At 44.3% G+C, this 19,563-nt stretch overlaps 2 protein-coding genes across 2 annotated transcripts in view; one reads left to right on the forward strand and one right to left on the reverse strand.

Annotated features, from left to right (window-relative positions):
- Window positions 1–730, reverse strand: part of cdk12 (cyclin-dependent kinase 12) — a 45,074-nt gene extending 44,344 nt beyond the window's left edge. Inside the window, exons 1-2 of the mRNA XM_017722770.2 lie at window positions 252–730; window positions 75–138 (exon numbers count right to left, since the gene is read on the reverse strand). The gene's annotated coding sequence lies outside the window, so the exon portion shown is untranslated. The remainder of the gene's footprint in view (window positions 1–74; window positions 139–251) is intronic.
- Window positions 731–8,073: 7,343 nt separating this feature from the next.
- fbxl20 (F-box and leucine-rich repeat protein 20) overlaps window positions 8,074–19,563 on the forward strand; it is a 34,293-nt gene continuing 22,803 nt past the window's right edge. Inside the window, exons 1-4 of the mRNA XM_017722769.2 lie at window positions 8,074–8,398; window positions 14,400–14,461; window positions 18,958–19,012; window positions 19,166–19,240. Of these exons, the coding sequence (XP_017578258.1) occupies window positions 8,357–8,398; window positions 14,400–14,461; window positions 18,958–19,012; window positions 19,166–19,240 (234 nt within the window). The 5' untranslated portion in view covers window positions 8,074–8,356. The remainder of the gene's footprint in view (window positions 8,399–14,399; window positions 14,462–18,957; window positions 19,013–19,165; window positions 19,241–19,563) is intronic.

The raw sequence follows: 19,563 nt of genomic DNA on the forward strand, positions 1-19,563 counted from the left end.
CATCAGACAAACGAGCCGAGAACCGGAGTTAGTAACGTTCAGTGTCACAAACAACCACCACAAACACCGCTTACAGGCGCTTTATCCACAGCTCATCCCCGGCCGAGTAGAGCCGCATGCGTTCCTCTGCCGTCACGTCTAAAAAATAAAAACAAAAACAACCGATGAAAATGAGAAAAACGTATGTTTGAGCGCTGAAATGTCTGTTATGTCGTGTTTTCTCGCAGAAAAGCGGCCAGGACGCTGCGTACTTTTCTCCTCAGCCGTGCGGCTAGGCTAGCCAGGCTAGCGAGCTCCTCTCTCAAAAACAAAAAGATGAAAAGTCTCTCCTTTTCTGACGAGCACCAGGCTTTGCTTTTTTGGACGAAACGATCTTTTTTTTCTTTAATCAGAGATTAAATCCATCATGAACGGGACTCTTGTCATTTCTTTTTTGTCACAAACTGAAGCTGCCAAAACTTGAAAGCCGGCTGGTTTCTGTTTACATGTTCTCTCTGGCTCTTTTTAATAGGCTCTGTAATCGCCGTCAAGTTTTGGATATTTATCGGAAATAATCATATATTCGTGTGCAGAATTCATTCCAGTTTATTTTAGCAGCTCTTAAAGGAAAACAAGGCCAATGATTAGGGCGATGTTGGTGGATTTTCAGCACCGTCCACCGCCCTTTGCTTTAGCGGTCCAAGTCGGCCATTGTGGTAGCTGAGGAGGCTAGCACTGCGCGCGCCCGCCCCGCGCATGCTGGGTTTTGTCAGAGGGACCGTCACCATAGCGACTGACGTAGCGCGCTTCATTTGCATAACGGCAAAAACCGAACACGACCTAAACCGACTTTATTTTTAATTTTTTTTTGGAGTTGAGAATTTTTAATAAAACTTATGAACTAATTAATGTTTTAATAAAAACCCGAATTTACTCTTTAGATTCGTTTTAGTTCATTTTCCCTGTCGCAGCAGCGCTGTCAGTCTTCAGCGTTGCTAGGCGACGGCCAATTCAAAGCCGCCGCGTCCCGCCTCCTAGACTAGGTGGTTGGTTGTGTTCGTTGCTAAACGCTTCCCCCCCGAGTTTATTCATCTATTTCAGCCCCTTTTAAAGTCATATTTGGCTTAAACTTCTCCATTTCAGCTCCTTTTTCGACACAGAGGCGGCCTTCACAACCAGTTCACACGTTTTATCACCACTTGTCTGTCAAACAACCCCCTAAACTAAGAATGTAAACAACCTGTGACGATGGCTCAGCCTATGGAATCAGCTCCAGGCAAGCCTGTCCAGATCATACCCGAGGTGGGAGTAGAGAGCCAGTGCAGTCTTGTTGGAGAAAACCACCAAAATGTGTGAGAACTTCAATTTTATGGATACCTCAGTGCAGGAACAGACATGACCAAACCACAGCCAGGAGATTGAGAGACTCTTAAAGAGGAACTCCACCAGTTTCCCCAGATCTCTGCATAATTAAGTGGTTCAGATGTAAACAGACCCGGTTCTGAGGGGTTTGGTGTTTCCAGAGAATCTCACAGAAGCAGAGCTGCTCACAGTGGTGGTGATAGGAACCAGACATCCCCCCGTCATGGGCTGGAGGTCAGGGAACCAGCCTTGTGCCCGGAAGGTCACTGGTTCGATCGGACAGCACATGACTGAGGTGTCCTTGAGCAAGACGCCTAACCCCCAACTGCTCCCCGGGCGCAGCGGATCAGGCTGCCCACCGCTCCGGGCAAGTGTGCTCACTGCCCCCTAGTGTGTGTGTGTGTGTTCACTAGTGTGTATGTGGTGTTTCACTTCACGGATGGGTTAAATGCGGAGGTGAAATTTCCCTGCTGTGGGACTAATAAGGGTCACTTAATCTTAATTAAAAGCTCCTCACAGAAAGTTCCTACATGAAATGGTTCTGAATTCACTGCCTGATGACTGAGATGCCGCAGACTGGTTGTGAAGGTCACCTCTGTTTTAAAAAAGAAGCTAAAAGTCCTGGTTCCTATCACCACCACTGAAAAGTAATCTTATCCTTTTCAAGCCAAGCCACTCTGAACCTATCTGTTTACCACTCAGACAGTGAGTTATTAGCGAGTTCCCCTTTAAACGGGGTGTTGGATTATGCAAGCGACTCAGTTCGGGCAGGTTAAAGAGTCTCACCTCAGATTTACTCTCAGTGTCTCGCACTGATACGCTCAGATTAAAATCCAAGGATCTATTTTTAGACTGTAGGTAAACATGTGACAATTCAACATGTGCACACAAACACACACACACACACACACACACACACACACACACACACACACATTTATATATACACACTGATCAGACGTCACATTCTGACCACCTCCTTGTTTCTACGCTCATTGTCCACTTTATCAGCTCCACTCTGTAGTTCTACAGTTACAGACTGTAGTCCATCTGTTTCTCTGAGACTCTGTTACCCTGTTCTTCAGTGGTCAGGACCCCCATGGACCCTCACAGAGCAGGTACTGTTTGGGTGGTGGATCATTCTCAGCACTGCAGTAACACTGACATGGTGGTGGTGTGTTAGTGTGTGTTGCGCTGGTACAAGTGGATCAGACACAGCAGTGCTGCTGGAGTATTTAAACACTGTCCACTCTATTAGACACTCCTACCTTGTCGGTCCACCTTGTAGATGTAAAGTCAGAGACGACAGCTCATCTGCTGCTGCACAGTTTGTGCTGGTCATCCTCTAGTCCTTCATCAGCGGTCACAGGATTCTGCCCACAGGACAGTGTTAGCTGGATGTTTTTGATTGGTGGACGATTCTCAGTCCAGCAGCGACACTGAGGTGTTTAAAAACTCCAGTAACACTGCTGTGTCTGATCCACTCAGATCAGCGCAACACACTAACACACCACAGGGTAACAGAGTATCAGAGAAACAGATGGACTACAGTCTGTAACTGTAGAACTACAAAGTGGAGCTGATAAAGTGGAAAATGATAATGTTCTGCAATTTCCCTCTGGGATCAATAAACTATCTATCTGTCTTATGCCTGATCGATGTACATATACATACACCCTGTATACACACACACACACACACACACAGGGGCAAAAAAGTATTTAGTCAGCCACTGATTGTGCAAGTTCTCCTACTTAGAAAGATGAGAGAGGTCTGTAATTTTCATCATAGGTTCACTTCAACTATGAGAGACAATATGAGAAAAAAAATCCAGGAAATCACATTGTTGGATTTTTAAAGAATTTATTTGTAAATTATGGTGGAAAATAAGTATTTGGTCAATAACAAAAGTTCAACTCAATACTCTGTAACACAACCTTTGTTGATGACAGAGGTCAAACGTTTCCTGTAAGTCTTCACCAGGTTTGCACACTGTAGCTGGTATTTTGGCCCCATTCCTCCTGCAGGTCTCCTCTAGAGCAGTGAAGTTTTGGGGTTGTTGCTGGGCAACACGGACTTTCAACTCCCTCCACAAATTTTCTATGGGGTTGAGGTCTGGAGACCTGGAGGCCACTCCAGGACCTTGAAATGCTTGTTATGGAGCCACTCCTTCGTTGCCCGAGGGGTGTATTTGGGATCATTGTCATGCTGGAAGACCCAGCCACGTTCCATCTTCAATGCTCTCACTGATGGAAGGAGGTTTTGGCTTAAAATCTCACGATACACGGCCCCGTTCATTCTTCCCTCAACACGGATGAGTCGTCCTGCCCCCTTCGCAGAAAAACAGCCCCAAAGCATGATGTTTCCACCCCCATGCTTCACAGTAGGTTTGGTGTTCTTGGAAGGCAACTCAGCATTCTTCTTCCTCCAAACACGACGATTTGAGTTTTTACCAAAAAGTTCTGTTTTGGTTTCATCTGACCACATGATATTCTCCCAATCCTCTTCTGGATCATCCATATGCTCTCTGGAAAACTTCAGACGGGCCTGGGCATGTACTGGCTTAAGCAGGGGGACACGTCTGGCACTGCAGGATTTGACTCCCTCTCAGCGTCGTGTGCTTTGTGCACCAGTGCGCAGTCATGTTGGAACAGTAAGGGGCCGTCCCCGAACTGTTCCCACAAAGTTGGGAGCATGAAATTGTCCAAAATCTCTTGGTGCTGAAGCTTTAAGAGTTCCTTTCACTGGAACTAAGGGGCCGAGCCCAAATCCTGAAAAACAACCCCACACCATGATCCCCCCTCCACCAAACTTTACACTCAGCCCAATGCAGTCAGACAAGTACCGTCTCCTGGCATCCGCCAAATCCAGACTCGTCCATCAGATTTCCTGATGGAGAAGCGTGATTGGTCACTCCAGAGAACACGTCTCCACTGCTCTAGAGTCCAGTGGCGGCGCTTTACACCACTGCATTCCACGCTTTGCATTGCGCTTGGTGATGTAAGGCTTGGATGCAGCTGCTCGGCCATGGAAACCCATTCCATGAAGCTCTCTACGCTGTTCTTGAGCTGATCTGAAGGCCACATGAAGTTTGGAGGTCTGTAGTGATTGACTCTGCAGAAAGTTGGTGACCTCTGCTCACTATGCCCCTCAGCATCCGCTGACCCCGCTCTGTCATTTTACGTGGCCGACCACTTCGTGGCTGAGTTGCTGTCGTTCCCAATCGCTTCCACTTTGTTATAATCCCACTGACTGTGGACTGTGGAATATTTAGTAGTGAGGAAATTTCACGACTGGACTTGCTGCACAGGTGGCGTCCGATCACGGCACCACGCTGGACTTCACTGAGCTCCTGAGAGCGACCCATTCTTTCACTAATGTCTGTAGAAGCAGTCTGCAGGCCTAGGGGCTCGGCTTTATACACCTGTGGCCATGGAAGTGACTGGAACACCTGAATTCAATGATTTGAATAGGTGAGTGAAAACTTTTCGAAATATAGTACATTTATTTATATATATATGTATATATATGTATATATATATATGTATATGTATATATGTATATATATACATATATATATATATATGTGTGTGTGTGTGTGTGTGTGTGTGTGTACACAGTTTTGGTTAATGTATGTTGGTGTTTGAGATACATTTTGGTGTATTTCAAATGGATTTCACATTTATAAACAAAGCACACCCTTATATTTTTCCCTCTTTGGGCTCTGAGAGTGTTTTTATCCACAGCTGCTGGACTCTATGTGACCCAGTTATGATCTCTCTGTGAACAGGATAAATATTTGCTGATTGTTCAGAACCTGTTGGTCAGCGTGATCAGTTTTCTCCTCCTGCTCGAACTGCTCCGGGGATCTATAGTCATAAACTGTGTCGGTGGATGATCCTGTAAAACACGATTCACTTCTGCTTCACGGGAGTCTCACATATTTTGTGATCAGCCTGTGTCACAACGTGTTCCTGATCTTTGTGTGCTGTTATTCATCAAGACCAATAGGCCACAACTGGTTAAACTTGTATGTCATTTCCAGCTGTGGACGAAGTACACAAATCATGTACTAGAGACAAAGTAGAGACACCCAAGGTAAAATATCACTCCAGTAAAAGTAGAAGTTCCTCCCTTTAGACCTCCACTTGAGTAAAAGTACTAAAGTATTTACCTTCAAATGTACTTAAGTATAAAGTAAAAGTACTAAAAGAGTAATTCTGGCTCTGATGTCCTGTTATCATTTTTATAACCAGACTGGCTTCATGAACTCATTTCAGGTGAAAGTCCTCCAGCGTCTCTCTTGGTAAACCAGCCTTTTAATAGAACGTCATTAATTAGTGACGCTGACGTCTATTAAAATGATCAGAAGCACAAAACACTGAAGGTAAACAGTTTCCATCAGGGAGAACCGAGTGGCTCTGAAATCACTTTTTACACACAAGCAAAGTTTCAGTTTCAGATTTATTTACAACTTAGTTCCAAGTTTAAGTTGAATAAAAACTGGCTTTAAACTCAGGATCACAGATGAGCTCCTTTACTATGTTGATCTGTAGGCGTCTGTTCATAAACATAAACCAGCCCAAACTCATTTACTATAAAATGAAATGGTGTTTGTAGAAATTCAGAAAAAAGCCGCGTCAGTCTCGACTGCATATGTGGACATATTTCTATATTGAGCTCTATTTACACAAAGTTAGGTTAGTTCATCATTTATGTTGAACAGACTCTCCCAAAGTTTGACGCTGCTGCACTGACGTTGAACCGCGTGCTGCACTGGGTCGGTATGACCAACAGGTCAAAACCAGCTCTAAACAAAGTGACCGCTGGGCCCTGATTGGTGCTCTGGCTTTGCGCTTCTTTCGTTTTGACATGTTACGTTTTTATACACACAGAAACCAAAAGGAACGACAGATTTCTCAGAATGTAGGAGGAAAAAGTCGGATATTAGACTCTGAAATGTAGTGGAGTGAAAGGAGAAAGTCCAGAACGGAGAAACTTCAGTACAGATACACCAAAAAATACTAAAGTACAGAAACTCATTACATTTACTCAGTTACTCAGTTACTGTCCTCCACTGGTCATTCATACACAGTGAACGGCGTTAGGGGAGCTGATGAGGTGTGATTCGTCTTGTGGAGACTCCGAACTCTCTCTCACGTGCGTGTGATCTGTTTTGAACACAAAATATGATTTTTACCTGACGTTTTAATGGTGAGATGCTCAGCACTGATAAAAGGAGAGGAGATGTGTGGGTGTGTAGTGTATATATAGTGATGTAACACTCAAAGGTCTATTTGCAGGCTTAAACGGATCCCTGCATGGTGAAATGTTTCTTCAGATTGATGGAGAACGTGTTCTTTTTACGGAAATGGTTCTATATAGCACCAAAGAGGTTCTATTGTTGCAACGTCAAGGTCGTAGCCACACCTGAACCCTTTTTGGTGCCATACAGAACCATATACAACGCATTCTCCATCAGTCCAGAGCCATCTGACCACTGCAGAGAACCATGTAAGCATGCAAACAGTTCTATCAGTGCTCATGGTTCTATAAAGAACCAACTTTTAAAGAGAGTAGTGCACATAAGATGCAGTTAATGTGCTTAATATGTGTAAAACCACAGATTATACACGAAGAGACGAGAAAAGGATGGGAGGAGAAGTCTGGCTGTTATGAAGGACGTGTTTTATTTAATATTTATACTTTTGGAGAAGGCCTTCCCTCATGGACAGAGCAGGTGCATGCAAATGTTCCTTCCGTGCTGCAACAGGGACAACCACAACAGTTCCGCTGCCGGTTTACATGGGCCGTGAAATACTCATAAAAGCGCAGAATATACAATAACCAAAAAATGTCATGCAACGGGGATCGATTGTCTCGATATATACTCTAGAATAAGTTCGTACGATCCGGATTGGGAGGGTACCGGTCACTGTCTTAACGTTGAACAGACCAAATCCACGTTTGTAAACAAACCGGGCTCCAGAGAAAGGAGATTAAAATCATGAATATAAATATCCATATCTGTATATATCTCTCTATATATATATATATAACATCTGTCCAGTTTGATCACCCGGGGTCACCTCAGATGTGAGTTTCGAAGTCCTGCCAGTAGTGAACGAAGATCAGCTGTGCTGCTGATCTGAGACCTGCCTTTAAAAGCCCGCTAGCTTTTAGCTTTAGGCTGTCAGTCACCAAAGAAACACTCCCATTTCCTTCAAACCTTTTATTCGAGACGGACAATACACGCGAATTTATCACAGCGACTGGTTTAAATGACTTTTTGAATCCGCGTCTGAATTTCAATGGAAGTGAATGGAGATTGCCCACAATTCCGTGCTTTGTTTACAAACGTAAAATCGCTCGGTCCAACGGAGAAAGACCAAAAAAGACAAATAAAGGACAATAACGGTGTTTTTGAGTCACAGTCGTGCTTATTACATCATCCTAACACCACCATAATCCACAGCTGTGTTGACAAACACAGCTAGCACCCCCCACAACATTCACCTGACGTTAGCCTGTAGGCTAACTCAGGTTGCGTCCCAAATGGCTCCCCGCTCCCTAGGTAGGGCACTACATAGCTCGCAAAATAAAGGCATCTGCGCTTAAACTGCGGAACAGAGAGTCGATTGTGCTTAGCCGTGCTGTGCGGATCTCCGGCTAACACTATTTGGCTGTAGAGGTTCATAGATTAATGATCTATGTAGTGCACTACATAGGGAGCAGGATGGCATTTGGAATTCGGCCGCTGTGTTCGGCAGGTCTGCTAACGTTGATAAGCTCTGTCTAATATCACGGTGCTGCTCGCAGCCTCCGGTCCCTGCTAGACTCGAGATAAAGTCGGAAAAAATGAAGTTGAGGAAGACGGTTTGGGGAAAGTGAGGTAGAATGAGAGGTAGGAGAGTTGTGGGAAGCGAGGGTGACAGGTTTGTGCCGTTTTAACGCCGGATTTGCGGTCCTGCCAGCCAGACGGAGGGAGCCAGACGGCTTTAGCAGCTAGCTCGCCATGGGGAAGGAGGTAAACGGGGTGTCGCGGAGTCGCTTTGAGGTCAGCGATTTCTACCTTTTTCTCCTTTTTTCAACTTTGACACTGCCGTTTGCTCGTTTGCAGGCTCACGCTGCATCGCTTCTGCCCGTGTTCTCGGCTTGTTTGCTGTTCTAGTCGCTGAGACGCTGAATTCAGCTTCTTGCTTCTTCGCCAGCTTCGTGATAGAATTTTCCCGTTCCACCTTAAATGGCGCAGCAGCTACAGTCTGGCGCCTGCGGCCGAATAGGACTGCTGCAGCATTTAAGGTGGAACGGGAACATTCGATCACGAAGCTGGCAAATAGGAAGCCAACTTCAGGCTTAGGCCAGATGAGCTTGCTGTTGTTGTTGTTGTTTATGTTTGTTGCCTCGTCGATGGCGCTGGACTGGCGCTTATGTTTTATGAAAGGTTCATATTTTTTAACTAATTTTTTTATCCCTGTTCGTCGAGACGGCCGATTAGGAGGCGTTTAGCCAGCTTCCTCTCTCCTTTGTGTGGTTTATGAAAGCAAGCCCAGCGTGTGGAGCTGAAGGAGCTAAAAATATGCCACATTACAGCGTGTAGGAAATATTACCAACTACTTTACGAGTCCTCTTGAGTGGATTTGTGTAAAACCACACATGTTTATGCCAAATGGTTCGGATCATGGGGCTATTTAGAGCCAGGCCTCGTCTCAAAGTACACAAAGTGCCTGTCCAGGCTTTAAAAACAGACATACCACCCAAACCCGCCGCCGGCTAAAGGTGAGAAAGTGCAGCTGTCTGGTTGTGAACGTGTCAGATTCCAGTTCTTGGTGATCATTAATGCGGTGTGAAGTTTAATGGGACGTGAGGTTCTGGAGCTTTGTGGGCCCAGTCGGGCTGTTGGTGTTGTGGATGGAGTGATGTGTGATCCTCAGCCTGGAACTGAGGTGTTTCTGAAGGTACAGAGGCTGGTCAGGCATAATAACAGCCGTGATGACACTCCACACCCCTGATAATGGCTGGGCGTCCAGGATTTTCCCTCATTCAATCCCGTTTTGCGTGTCTAAAGGCTCTGATTTGTGGTCCTGAACCCAGCAGACCCCGTGTCTCGCCGGGGTTTGTGCTCGTCCTGTGTTTATTTGAGGATTTTCTCCAGCCACTGCCGCATAAAGCTCCATCTCCATCAGCTGCTCCTAAACGTCAATCTTCCTTCGTCACCCCTGTGGCCACGCCCGCTTCGGCCCGAAGCCACGCCCAGTGGGTGGAGATTAAGTCACGTAATGAGTGACGTGCAGATAAAGAATCTTTTGTTTTCTTCGAAAAGGATTAAACGAGTCCGTTTCATTCAGCAGAGCAGTGTTGAGAATTCACAGATGTGTGAAGGGCGTGAAAACTAACGCACAGGGAGGCGGTGTTACTCTTCTGTTCATTACTCTTAATCCCTAAACTCTAGGCTTGGTATTCTGTTATTAATCTTAGTACTTATTACAGATACTTAGTGCCTGCTATGAGTTATTACTCATCTACCACGAGTTACTCGGTAATTACTGTGAGTTATGAAGCATCTCCCACGAGTTACTCGGTAATTACTATGAGTTATGAAGCATCTACCACGAGTTACTCTGTAATTACTATGAGTTATGAAGCATCTCCCACGAGTTACTCGGTAATTACTATGAGTTCTGAAGCATCTCCCACGAGTTACTCGGTAATTGCTATGAGTTATGAAGCATCTCCCACGAGTTACTCGGTAATTGCTATGAGTTATGAAGCGTCTACCACGAGTTACTCGGTAATTACTATGAGTTATGAAGCGTCTACCACGAGTTACTCGGTAATTACTATGAGTTATGAAGCGTCTACCACGAGTTACTCGGTAATTACTATGAGTTATGAAGCATCTACCACGAGTTACTCGGTAATTACTATGAGTTATGAAGCATCTACCACGAGTTACTCTGTAATTACTATGAGTTATGAAGCATCTACCATGAGTTACTCGGTAATTACTATGAGTTATGAAGCATCTACCACGAGTTACTCGGTAATTACTATGAGTTATGAAGCATCTACCACGAGTTACTCGGTAATTACTATGAGTTATGAAGCATCTACCACGAGTTGCTCGGTAATTACTATGAGTTATGAAGCATCTACCACGAGTTGCTCGGTAATTACTATGAGTTATGAAGCATCTCCCACGAGTTGCTCGGTAATTACTATGAGTTATGAAGCATCTACCACGAGTTACTCGGTAATTACTATGAGTTATGAAGCATCTACCACGAGTTACTCGGTAATTACTATGAGTTATGAAGCATCTACCACGAGTTACTCGGTAATTACTATGAGTTATGAAGCATCTACCACGAGTTACTCGGTAATTACTATGAGTTATGAAGCATCTACCACGAGTTACTCGGTAATTACTATGAGTTATGAAGCATCTACCACGAGTTACTTGGTAATTACTATGAGTTATTAAGCATCTACCACGAGTTACTCGGTAATTACTATGAGTTATTAAGCATCTACCACGAGTTACTCGGTAATTACTATGAGTTATGAAGCATCTACCACGAGTTACTCGGTAATTACTATGAGTTATGAAGCATCTACCACGAGTTACTCGGTAATTACTATGTCTTATTGAGTTTTCCTGGCTGATGTAGGTTCCGCGGTTGTGAGTGTGAGGAACCGGCCTGCGGCGTTTAAAGGGTTAAGTTCTTGCGGGTGCAGTTTCTGCTGTTTTTTTCCGTTTTCTCAGTGAACAGTTGCTCAAACTGTTGGTGTGGTTGGTGCAGCTCTCCTCTTCTCCGTCTGTGACTCCGCTGAAGCTGGTATTCTGTGAAATGTCCTTCACTGATAACTGAGCTGAACAGCGTTTTAGTGATGTCGCTGGTTTAGTAGCTCAGTCTGTGGCTCGTGTAGTGCTGCCTTTCTCTTGGCCTTTAAGACGCCGTACATTGAATAACTTAATTACACAGTAATTACATTAAAACGTGAAGTACGTTTCCATTGTGTTTGCACAGGTTTGAGCCCGCAGGCCTTTTTTTGGTCTGTTTTGTTTTAATGCCAGAAAATGAAAGTTAGTTTCTCCAGTTGTTCAGTTTCCTGTTTGTCAGCAGCCAATAAACAAAATTTGAGAAGAGAGTATTTTCCAAGGCTTGTAAACCATAGAGGCTGTAGTCGACTTAAGTCCAGTTTGGGCCTTGTTATAGGGCTGGTCGATTTGACCATATACACCGGTCAGGCGTAACATTCTGACCACCTCCCTCGTTTCTACACTCACTGTCCAGTTTATCAGCTCCACTTACTGTATAGCTGCACTCTGTAGTTCTACAGTTACAGACTGTAGTCCATCTGTTTCTCTGATACTCTGTTACCCTGTTCTTCAGCGGTCAGGACCCCCATGGACCCTCACAGAGCAGGTACTATTTGGGTGGTGGATCATTCTCAGCACTGCAGTAACACTGACGTGGTGGTGGTGTGTTAGTGTGTGTTGTGCTGGTCTGAGTGGATCAGACACAGGAGTGCTGCTAAAGTGTTTTAAACACTGTGTCCACTCACTGTCCACTATTAGACACTGCCACCTTGTCGGACCACCTTGTAGATGTAAAGTCAGAGACGACAGCTCATCTGCTGCTGCACAGGTTGTGCTGGTCATCCTCTAGTCCTTCATCAGTGGTCACATGACGCTGCCCACAGGACGCCGCTGGCTGGATATTTTTGGTTGGTGGACTATTCTCACTGAGGTGTCTGATATGCAGTGATATGAAGTTCACAAACCATATAGTTGAGTTAAAATCGAGACACCCAAGGTAAAATATTCCTCCAGTAAAAGTAGAAGTTCCTCCCTTTAGACCTCCACTGGAGTAAAAGTACTAAAGTATTTCCCTTCAAATGTACTTAAGTATAAAGTAAAAGTACTAAAAGAGTAATTCTGGCTCTGATGTCCTGTTATCATTTTTATAACCAGACTGGCTTCATGAACTCATTTCAGGTGAAAGTCCTCCAGCGTCTCTCTTGGTAAACCAGTCTTTTAATAGGACGTCATTAATTAGTGACGCTGACGTCTATTAAAATGATCAGAAGCACAAAACACTGAAGGTAAACAGTTTCCATCAGGGAGAACCGAGTGGCTCTGAAATCACTTTTTACGAATGGTGCTTCTCTGTCTGGAAATCTGATGGACGAGTCTGGGTTTGGCGGTTGCCAGGAGACGGTACTTGTCTGACTGCATTGTGCCGAGTGTAAAGTTTGGTGGAGGGGGGATCATGGTGTGGGGGTGTTTTTCAGGAGTTGGGCTCGGCCCCTTAGTTCCAGTGAAAGGAACTCTTAAAGCTTCAGCACCAAGAGATTTTGGACAATTTCACGCTCCCAACTTTGTGGGAACAGTTTGGGGACGGCCCCTTCCTGTTCCATCATGACTGCACAAAGCAGGTCCATAAAGACAGGAATGAGCCAGTTTGGTGTGGAAGAACTTGACTGGCCTGCACAGAGTCCTGACCTCAACCAACAAAAAACACATTCCTAACCCTTGTGGAAAGCCTTCCCAGAAGAGTTGAAGCTGTTATAGCTGCAAAGGGTGGGCCGACATCATATTAAACCCTATGGATTAAGAATGGGATGTCACTCCGGTTCATATGCGTGTGAAGCCAGACGACCGAACACTTTTGGAAATATAGTGTATCTCAAACGATGTAGATGTTAACATATAAGCCAAATGAGCTGATTAGCTCTCTTGCCTTCTTAGCTGTGTTTGATTAGTAGCTGATATTGGTTGTTTTGTTGATTTGTTACACTGTGCTGTTGCATATTTGCCCAAACACTCACACACATTTACAGTGACACAGGTTTGTGTGTGGAGTCAAGCAAAGCTATACCAGAGTGAAAATATGAGCAGCAAAAACAATAATTCTGCCATCATTCATATCAAAAACATAGAATTAACAAATACGCCAACATTAACAGCGTTTCCTTTTGGGTTTTTTCACCACTAGTTCACTGACAACTTAACTGAAATAATTTCAGTAGATTTGAAGTAAATTTACAGGTATTGTACGGGTCATTCTACAGAAACGTCCACTTCCCTGTCTCTCCATAGGGGTCACTGGCGTCACCGATCGTCTCTGGTGTTCCACATAATGAAGGAAACACCAGAGACGTTTTTAATGATCAATGCATTTTACAGAACATCAAACCACACGCTGTCCATCAGGGAACGTCCACTAAAATATGGAATTCAATCCATTTGTGTTTCTATTTTTTCACAGTGACCTCAGAATAAAGTCGGTCACACCGGTGACGTCAGCTAGAAGCTTCATATGAGATCATGAGCTGAATGAGAAGATCTCTGAGAACTGAGAGACTCAGTGGACTCACCATGAGCTTTTCTTCATAGATCCTCAGACAACAGGTCAAAGGATGTCGAGTGACGTCATCGGTGTGACTTTTATTTCAAAATAAGAGACATTTTGTTACTCATTGACACCAGTGACTCGACTCCTGGGGAACTTTCATTGCATATTTTATAATATTTATTTGGCCTTTGGTTTTCTTTGATATTTAAATCATATATTCTGCAGTCAGGTATAGATTATTGGAGTTAAAATAGCAGAAAAACATGTTTTTTTTTTACCTGTATTAAGGGTTCTACTGTTACAAGCTTGACCTCGTAACTGTTGCAGGACCCTTTTTGGTGGTTTATAGAACCATATACAACACATCGTCCATCAATCTGAAGAACCATTCCACCATGCAAAGAACCATTTAAGCATGAAACGGTATATATATTCTGTATATGGTTCTATATAGAGCTATTTTATTTATTAAAGACCTCCTGAAGAACCATTTTATGTAGGAGGCTAGATGTTGAGATGTTTGGGGGTACGCTTTGTTGGAGGCACCACTGCAGGATCAGAACCAAACCAGCCTGTTTAGAACAGAAGGAAAGCTCCGTAGAGCCTAGCACATCGGTCAGCAGTCGGGGTGAGTCTTGACCTCGGACTCGAACCCTGAAAATGTGTATTTAATGTTTTTTCTGCTCTTCTTCTCAGATGTTCTCAAGCAGCGACGAGGCCATCATCAATAAGAAGCTGCCCAAGGAGCTGTTGTTACGGTCAGTGTGGGATCAGCTCGAGCCGTCTGTCTCGTCCCGTCTTCGCCCTTCCCCTTCTCCACTCTCTGCTTTTTCTTTCCTCCACTTGTCTTGCCTTTTCTCTTTCATCATTCTCTTTGCTGCACCCCCAAAATGCTGACATTTACTAGAAATGGCATTAAAGACAAATAGACTGCTTTCAGGCTCTAGTCGCTTCCATTTGTCGTTCCAAGTGTCGTTATAAACAGGCTAAAATACGGTGAGCGTGTTCTGCCGTGAGTCGCCTGTAAAGCCTGAAATCACCATTTAAAGTCAGAGGCGTCAAGTTTTTCACACCACGTCGTACCTCTTTATGTATAAACGTCACACGAAGACTCAGAAAGGAGGTCCGGCTCAATGTTTCCACCTCAAATGGTCTCAGAATCAAAACCAACCATGTGCTCTGTTAGTACTGAAGGTTCTGGTCAGGTCCATTTCTTGTTCATCAAGGTACAAACAGTGTAAATGTTCCCTCAAAGGTTCTACAGTGGGTTTAAGGTCTGATTGTGAAGCTTAAATCAGTTTCTCCAGGTGAGAAGTTGGTATTTGTGCCTTTTGACATACAGAATACAGTTTCTGTCAGAGTGATTGAGGTGGGTAATCCTGTAAATAATCCATTAAACATAAGATTAATATCCATGTAAATGTCTGTATCCGATTACATTCCCTATCAGAAAGTTGAAGTCCGTTCTGCATGTGCGTCGCGTCACAGTGAGAGTTTATACCGTTCAACACGGCGGAGCAGAAACTGGTCTGCAGAGGAGACGAAGTTCATGCTCTGAACTTTAAAAGACGGCGGTGGGACGGACGTCCAGCTTATGTGTCTCAGAACACGACGTCTTCCTCTCGCTCTTCTTTAATAAGGACGTGTGAAGGACGTTTTCCTGAGTCTGACGTCATTTTAAAGCAGTTAAAAACACAATCACTGCTCACTGCTGCTCATCTCACTCTGACTGGACTCATGTGATGCTGGTTGTGTTCACACTTGCCCAGAGCGGTGGGCAGCCCTATCCACAGCACCCAGGGAGCAGTTGGGGGTTAGGTGTCTTGATCAAGGACACCTCAGTCACGTACTGTCGGCGCTGGGGATCGAATGGGCCACCTTCCGGTCACAGGGCCGGTTCCCTAACCTCCAGCCCACGACTGCCCCATAATGTGAACGCCATGCTCGTGCTAATTGGGGTGTAAGCTCCCATTGCTTGCTGTCTACCTTAACCTCAAAGCTCAAGTGGCACTAAAACTAGAGGAGGAATCTTCAGACATCAAACGTGTCTTGGCTGGTCAGTTACCTTTGGGTTTTGAGGGTAAAACTGGGTCAGTTTCAGTTTTTGAACTTTTTCGTTTGGCCGCATCGAACCCGGCACCGACTCGTTTGGCCGCCGCGTCGAACCCGGCACCGACTCGTTTGGCCGCCGCGTCGAACCCGGCACCGACTCGTTTGGCCGCCGCGTCGAACCCGGCACCGACTCGTTTGGCCGCCGCGTCGAACCCGGCACCGACTCGTTTGGCCGCCGCGTCGAACCCGGCACCGACTCGTTTGGCCGCCGCGTCGAACTCGGCTCCGACTCGTTTGGCCGCGTTGAACTGCAGGTGTTGAAAGTGGGTCTTTTTTTAACCTCCGTTTCACAAACACACGAGCACAGAAACGCCCGTTTTCAGACCTGCTGCTTTCCTCGTCTGCAGACTCTGCTGTAGCTGCAGATGTTGTGGCTGTGATGATGGAGCTTATCTGGGCTGTTTTGCATGCGAGTGTTTGCCAAGGCCAATGGTCTGCGTTACTGAAGCAGCTCGGGGTGCGATTAACAGCGTCTAACAGGATCAGACTTAAGAGTAACATCTCAAGACCCTGTGCTTCAGGCACTACACACCGCTGGCTGTCGGGCTTACTGCCAACACCTTTTCACTATTTTCACTTAGACCTGGGCAATATTGCACAACTATGATACTGAGATGCTTTTTGGTAACACTTTACTGCAGGCTGCTGTTCATAAGGCTGCATGACAACTACATAAGGTTGTCATTACAACTGACATAACCCTACATAACTGTTTATAAATGCTAATTACAACGGGCGTCATCCGTCATAAAGGCTGCTTTTGCTGACGTTGATCAAAATTGGCGAATGTAACCTTTTATAGCGGTTGGAACAAAGCATTTATAAAGCAGTTATGTAGGGTTATGTCAGTGGTAATGACAACTTTGTGTCATGTAGCCTTATGAACAGCAGCCTGCGGTTAAGCGTTACCAACGATTTTATAATACTCTGTCAGGATATTTATTTATTTATTTATTTTAGACATCTAATTATGTGGAACTGAGAAGAAAGAACCAACATTAAAAAAAATACTATCCAAAAAATCTGAACAGGCACTAAATCCAGTTAAATGGGCTAATTTTGCTCGTTATAATGAACCATGCAGCTCAGTCTTCAACTACAATGTCAGTGATATGTTTAGAAAAGCTAATCACAGTAACGTTTTAAACGCCGTCACACTGCCCAGCCCTAATTTCAGTGTTTGGACAGATCCTTTAAACATTTGACACGTTAAGCATAAAACTTGACTATTTTTAAGCCACGTTACGTAGCAAAGTCCGAAAAAGTGGTGTTCTCAGGCTTCCTGGCCTAATATTAGCATTTAATGTTATTTGATATGTTATTATTGCAGTGTTCTGTGCACTCTTTAAAAAAAGTGGTTCTTCAAGGGTTCTTTTGTAAAGAAAATGGTTCTATTTAGATCCATGAACTTGAAAACTGTGCATACTGAAATGGTTCTTGGCTTGTGAGAGAGTTCTTCAGATTGATGGGAAATGTGTTGTATGTGGTTCGTGTAGCACCAAAAAAATGTTTTGTCTATTAAAAGCTTGACATTATAACAGTGGAAGAACCATTTTTGGTGCTCTGTAGAACCATTTTCAAAAAGGTTCTATATAGAACCATATACAGCACATTTCCCTTTAATCTGAAGAACCATTTCAGTATGCGGATGGCTTTTGAGTGTTCATGGTTCTCAATAGAACCATTTTCTTTACAAAAGAACCCTCGAAGAACCCTCGATGAACCCTCTTAAGAGTGTTTGAATGTTATTTTAGTCGTGTAGCGCGAAATGATGTCACCCTGCCTCGTCGGTTTGACACCATGTCTTATACAGTTTGGGATCCTTTTGTTTTACCATCTGCCCAAAAATATCAAAGCGCCCTTTGGCGATAGACGAAGTCAGTTCATCGTTTATTTATGAAGCACTTTTTGCAACATGTGTTGCCACAAAGCAGCTTTGCAGAAAATCCAGGTCTAAATCGCCATGAACAAGCAAAACACCCTCGGAGCGAGAGGAAGAACAACTGAGGGGAACCAAGACTCAAAAGGGGAACCCATCCTCCTCTCCTCCGCACCGGAGAGCAGACAATAACACCAGCAGAATGAACAGAGGATAAGAGTTTAGAGTTAATGCAAACTATTGAACATGCAAACCCATTTCCAAACAAAGTTGGGACTCTGTGCAAAACGTAAATATAAACAAAATGCAGTGATGTACAAATCATTTAAAGTCTGTCAGAGCGACTGTGTGGATCATATGAACATTTATAGAGCTTTTTAAATGAAACAGTAGAAGCCGTATCGCCCCCTACGCTTCCTGTAGTGTATTACAGTCTGTCAGAGCGACTGTGTGGATCATATGAACATTATAGAGCTTTTTAAATGAAACAGTAGAAGCCGTATCGCCCCCTACGCTTCCTGTAGTGTATTACAGTCTGTCAGAGCGACTGTGTGGATCATATGAACATTATAGAGCTTTTTAAATGAAACAGTAGAAGCCGTATCGCCCCCTACGCTTCCTGTAGTGTATTACAGTCTGTCAGAGTGACTGTGTGGATCATATGAACATTATAGAGCTTTTTAAATGAAACAGTAGAAGCCATATCGCCCCCTACGCTTCCTGTAGTGTATTACAGTCTGTCAGAGCGACTGTGTGGATCATATGAACATTATAGAGCTTTTTAAATGAAACAGTAGAAGCCGTATCGCCCCCTACGCTTCCTGTAGTGTATTACAGTCTGTCAGAGCGACTGTGTGGATCATATGAACATTATAGAGCTTTTTAAATGAAACAGTAGAAGCCGTATCGCCCCCTACGCTTCCTGTAGTGTATTACAGTCTGTCAGAGCGACTGTGTGGATCATATGAACATTATAGAGCTTTTTAAATGAAACAGTAGAAGCCGTATCGCCCCCTACGCTTCCTGTAGTGTATTACAGTCTGTCAGAGCGACTGTGTGGATCATATGAACATTATAGAGCTTTTTAAATGAAACCGCTTGTCTCCCTGCACGTTCACACTCACTCTTTCACCATCTCTATTCTGCTCCCTCTCCATCGTTGCCCGAGTTAAAAAATGTAGGATTGTTTTTTGTGAAATATATTTGGTATTAATATTGTGTTCTGTTTGTTTTTTGTTTTTTTTTTTCCATTTTCTTTTCTAGAATTTTTTCCTTCTTGGATGTGGTCACACTTTGCCGCTGTGCACAAGTGTCTCGAGTAAGTCCGAGTGCGTCCGTGTGTTCGCTGTTTGTTTCTGTTCACCGTGTTTTTGCATGAGATTCGTGGGGGTGAGATTTGTGCTATTGTGCTCGTTGTTTCTCACTCACCCTCTGAACACGGTCCGTGTTTGTCTTTCTTTTCTTTCTTCAGTCCTGGAACGTGTTGGCGCTGGACGGCAGTAACTGGCAGCGGATCGACCTCTTTGACTTCCAGAGGGACATTGAGGTCGGAAAGACCCCCCACCCACCCCAAACACTAAGCGTTTATTATTGAAAAGCAGATTATTTTGTTTCACGCAGTTTGCGATGATTGTTCTGAGTGGTCTTCATTACTTTCCATTCAAAAATAGCACGCAGGCTAATGAGGCTCAGTCCGGTTTGTGTCTAAATGTGTAAATAAGTCACATCGGAGTGTTTCAGGTTTTGTTTAGAGTCGCTGAATAACGCGAGGTTCCACTTTAAATGGCCTCACCACTGAGCAGTGTTGTTGTAACTAGTCAAAACTAGACAGGCTAGGAGCAACAAATGGGCCACCAGGCTAACGTCCCC

The sequence above is a fragment of the Pygocentrus nattereri genome, chromosome 27 (assembly GCF_015220715.1).
Source record: "Pygocentrus nattereri isolate fPygNat1 chromosome 27, fPygNat1.pri, whole genome shotgun sequence".
NCBI lineage: Eukaryota > Metazoa > Chordata > Actinopteri > Characiformes > Serrasalmidae > Pygocentrus > Pygocentrus nattereri.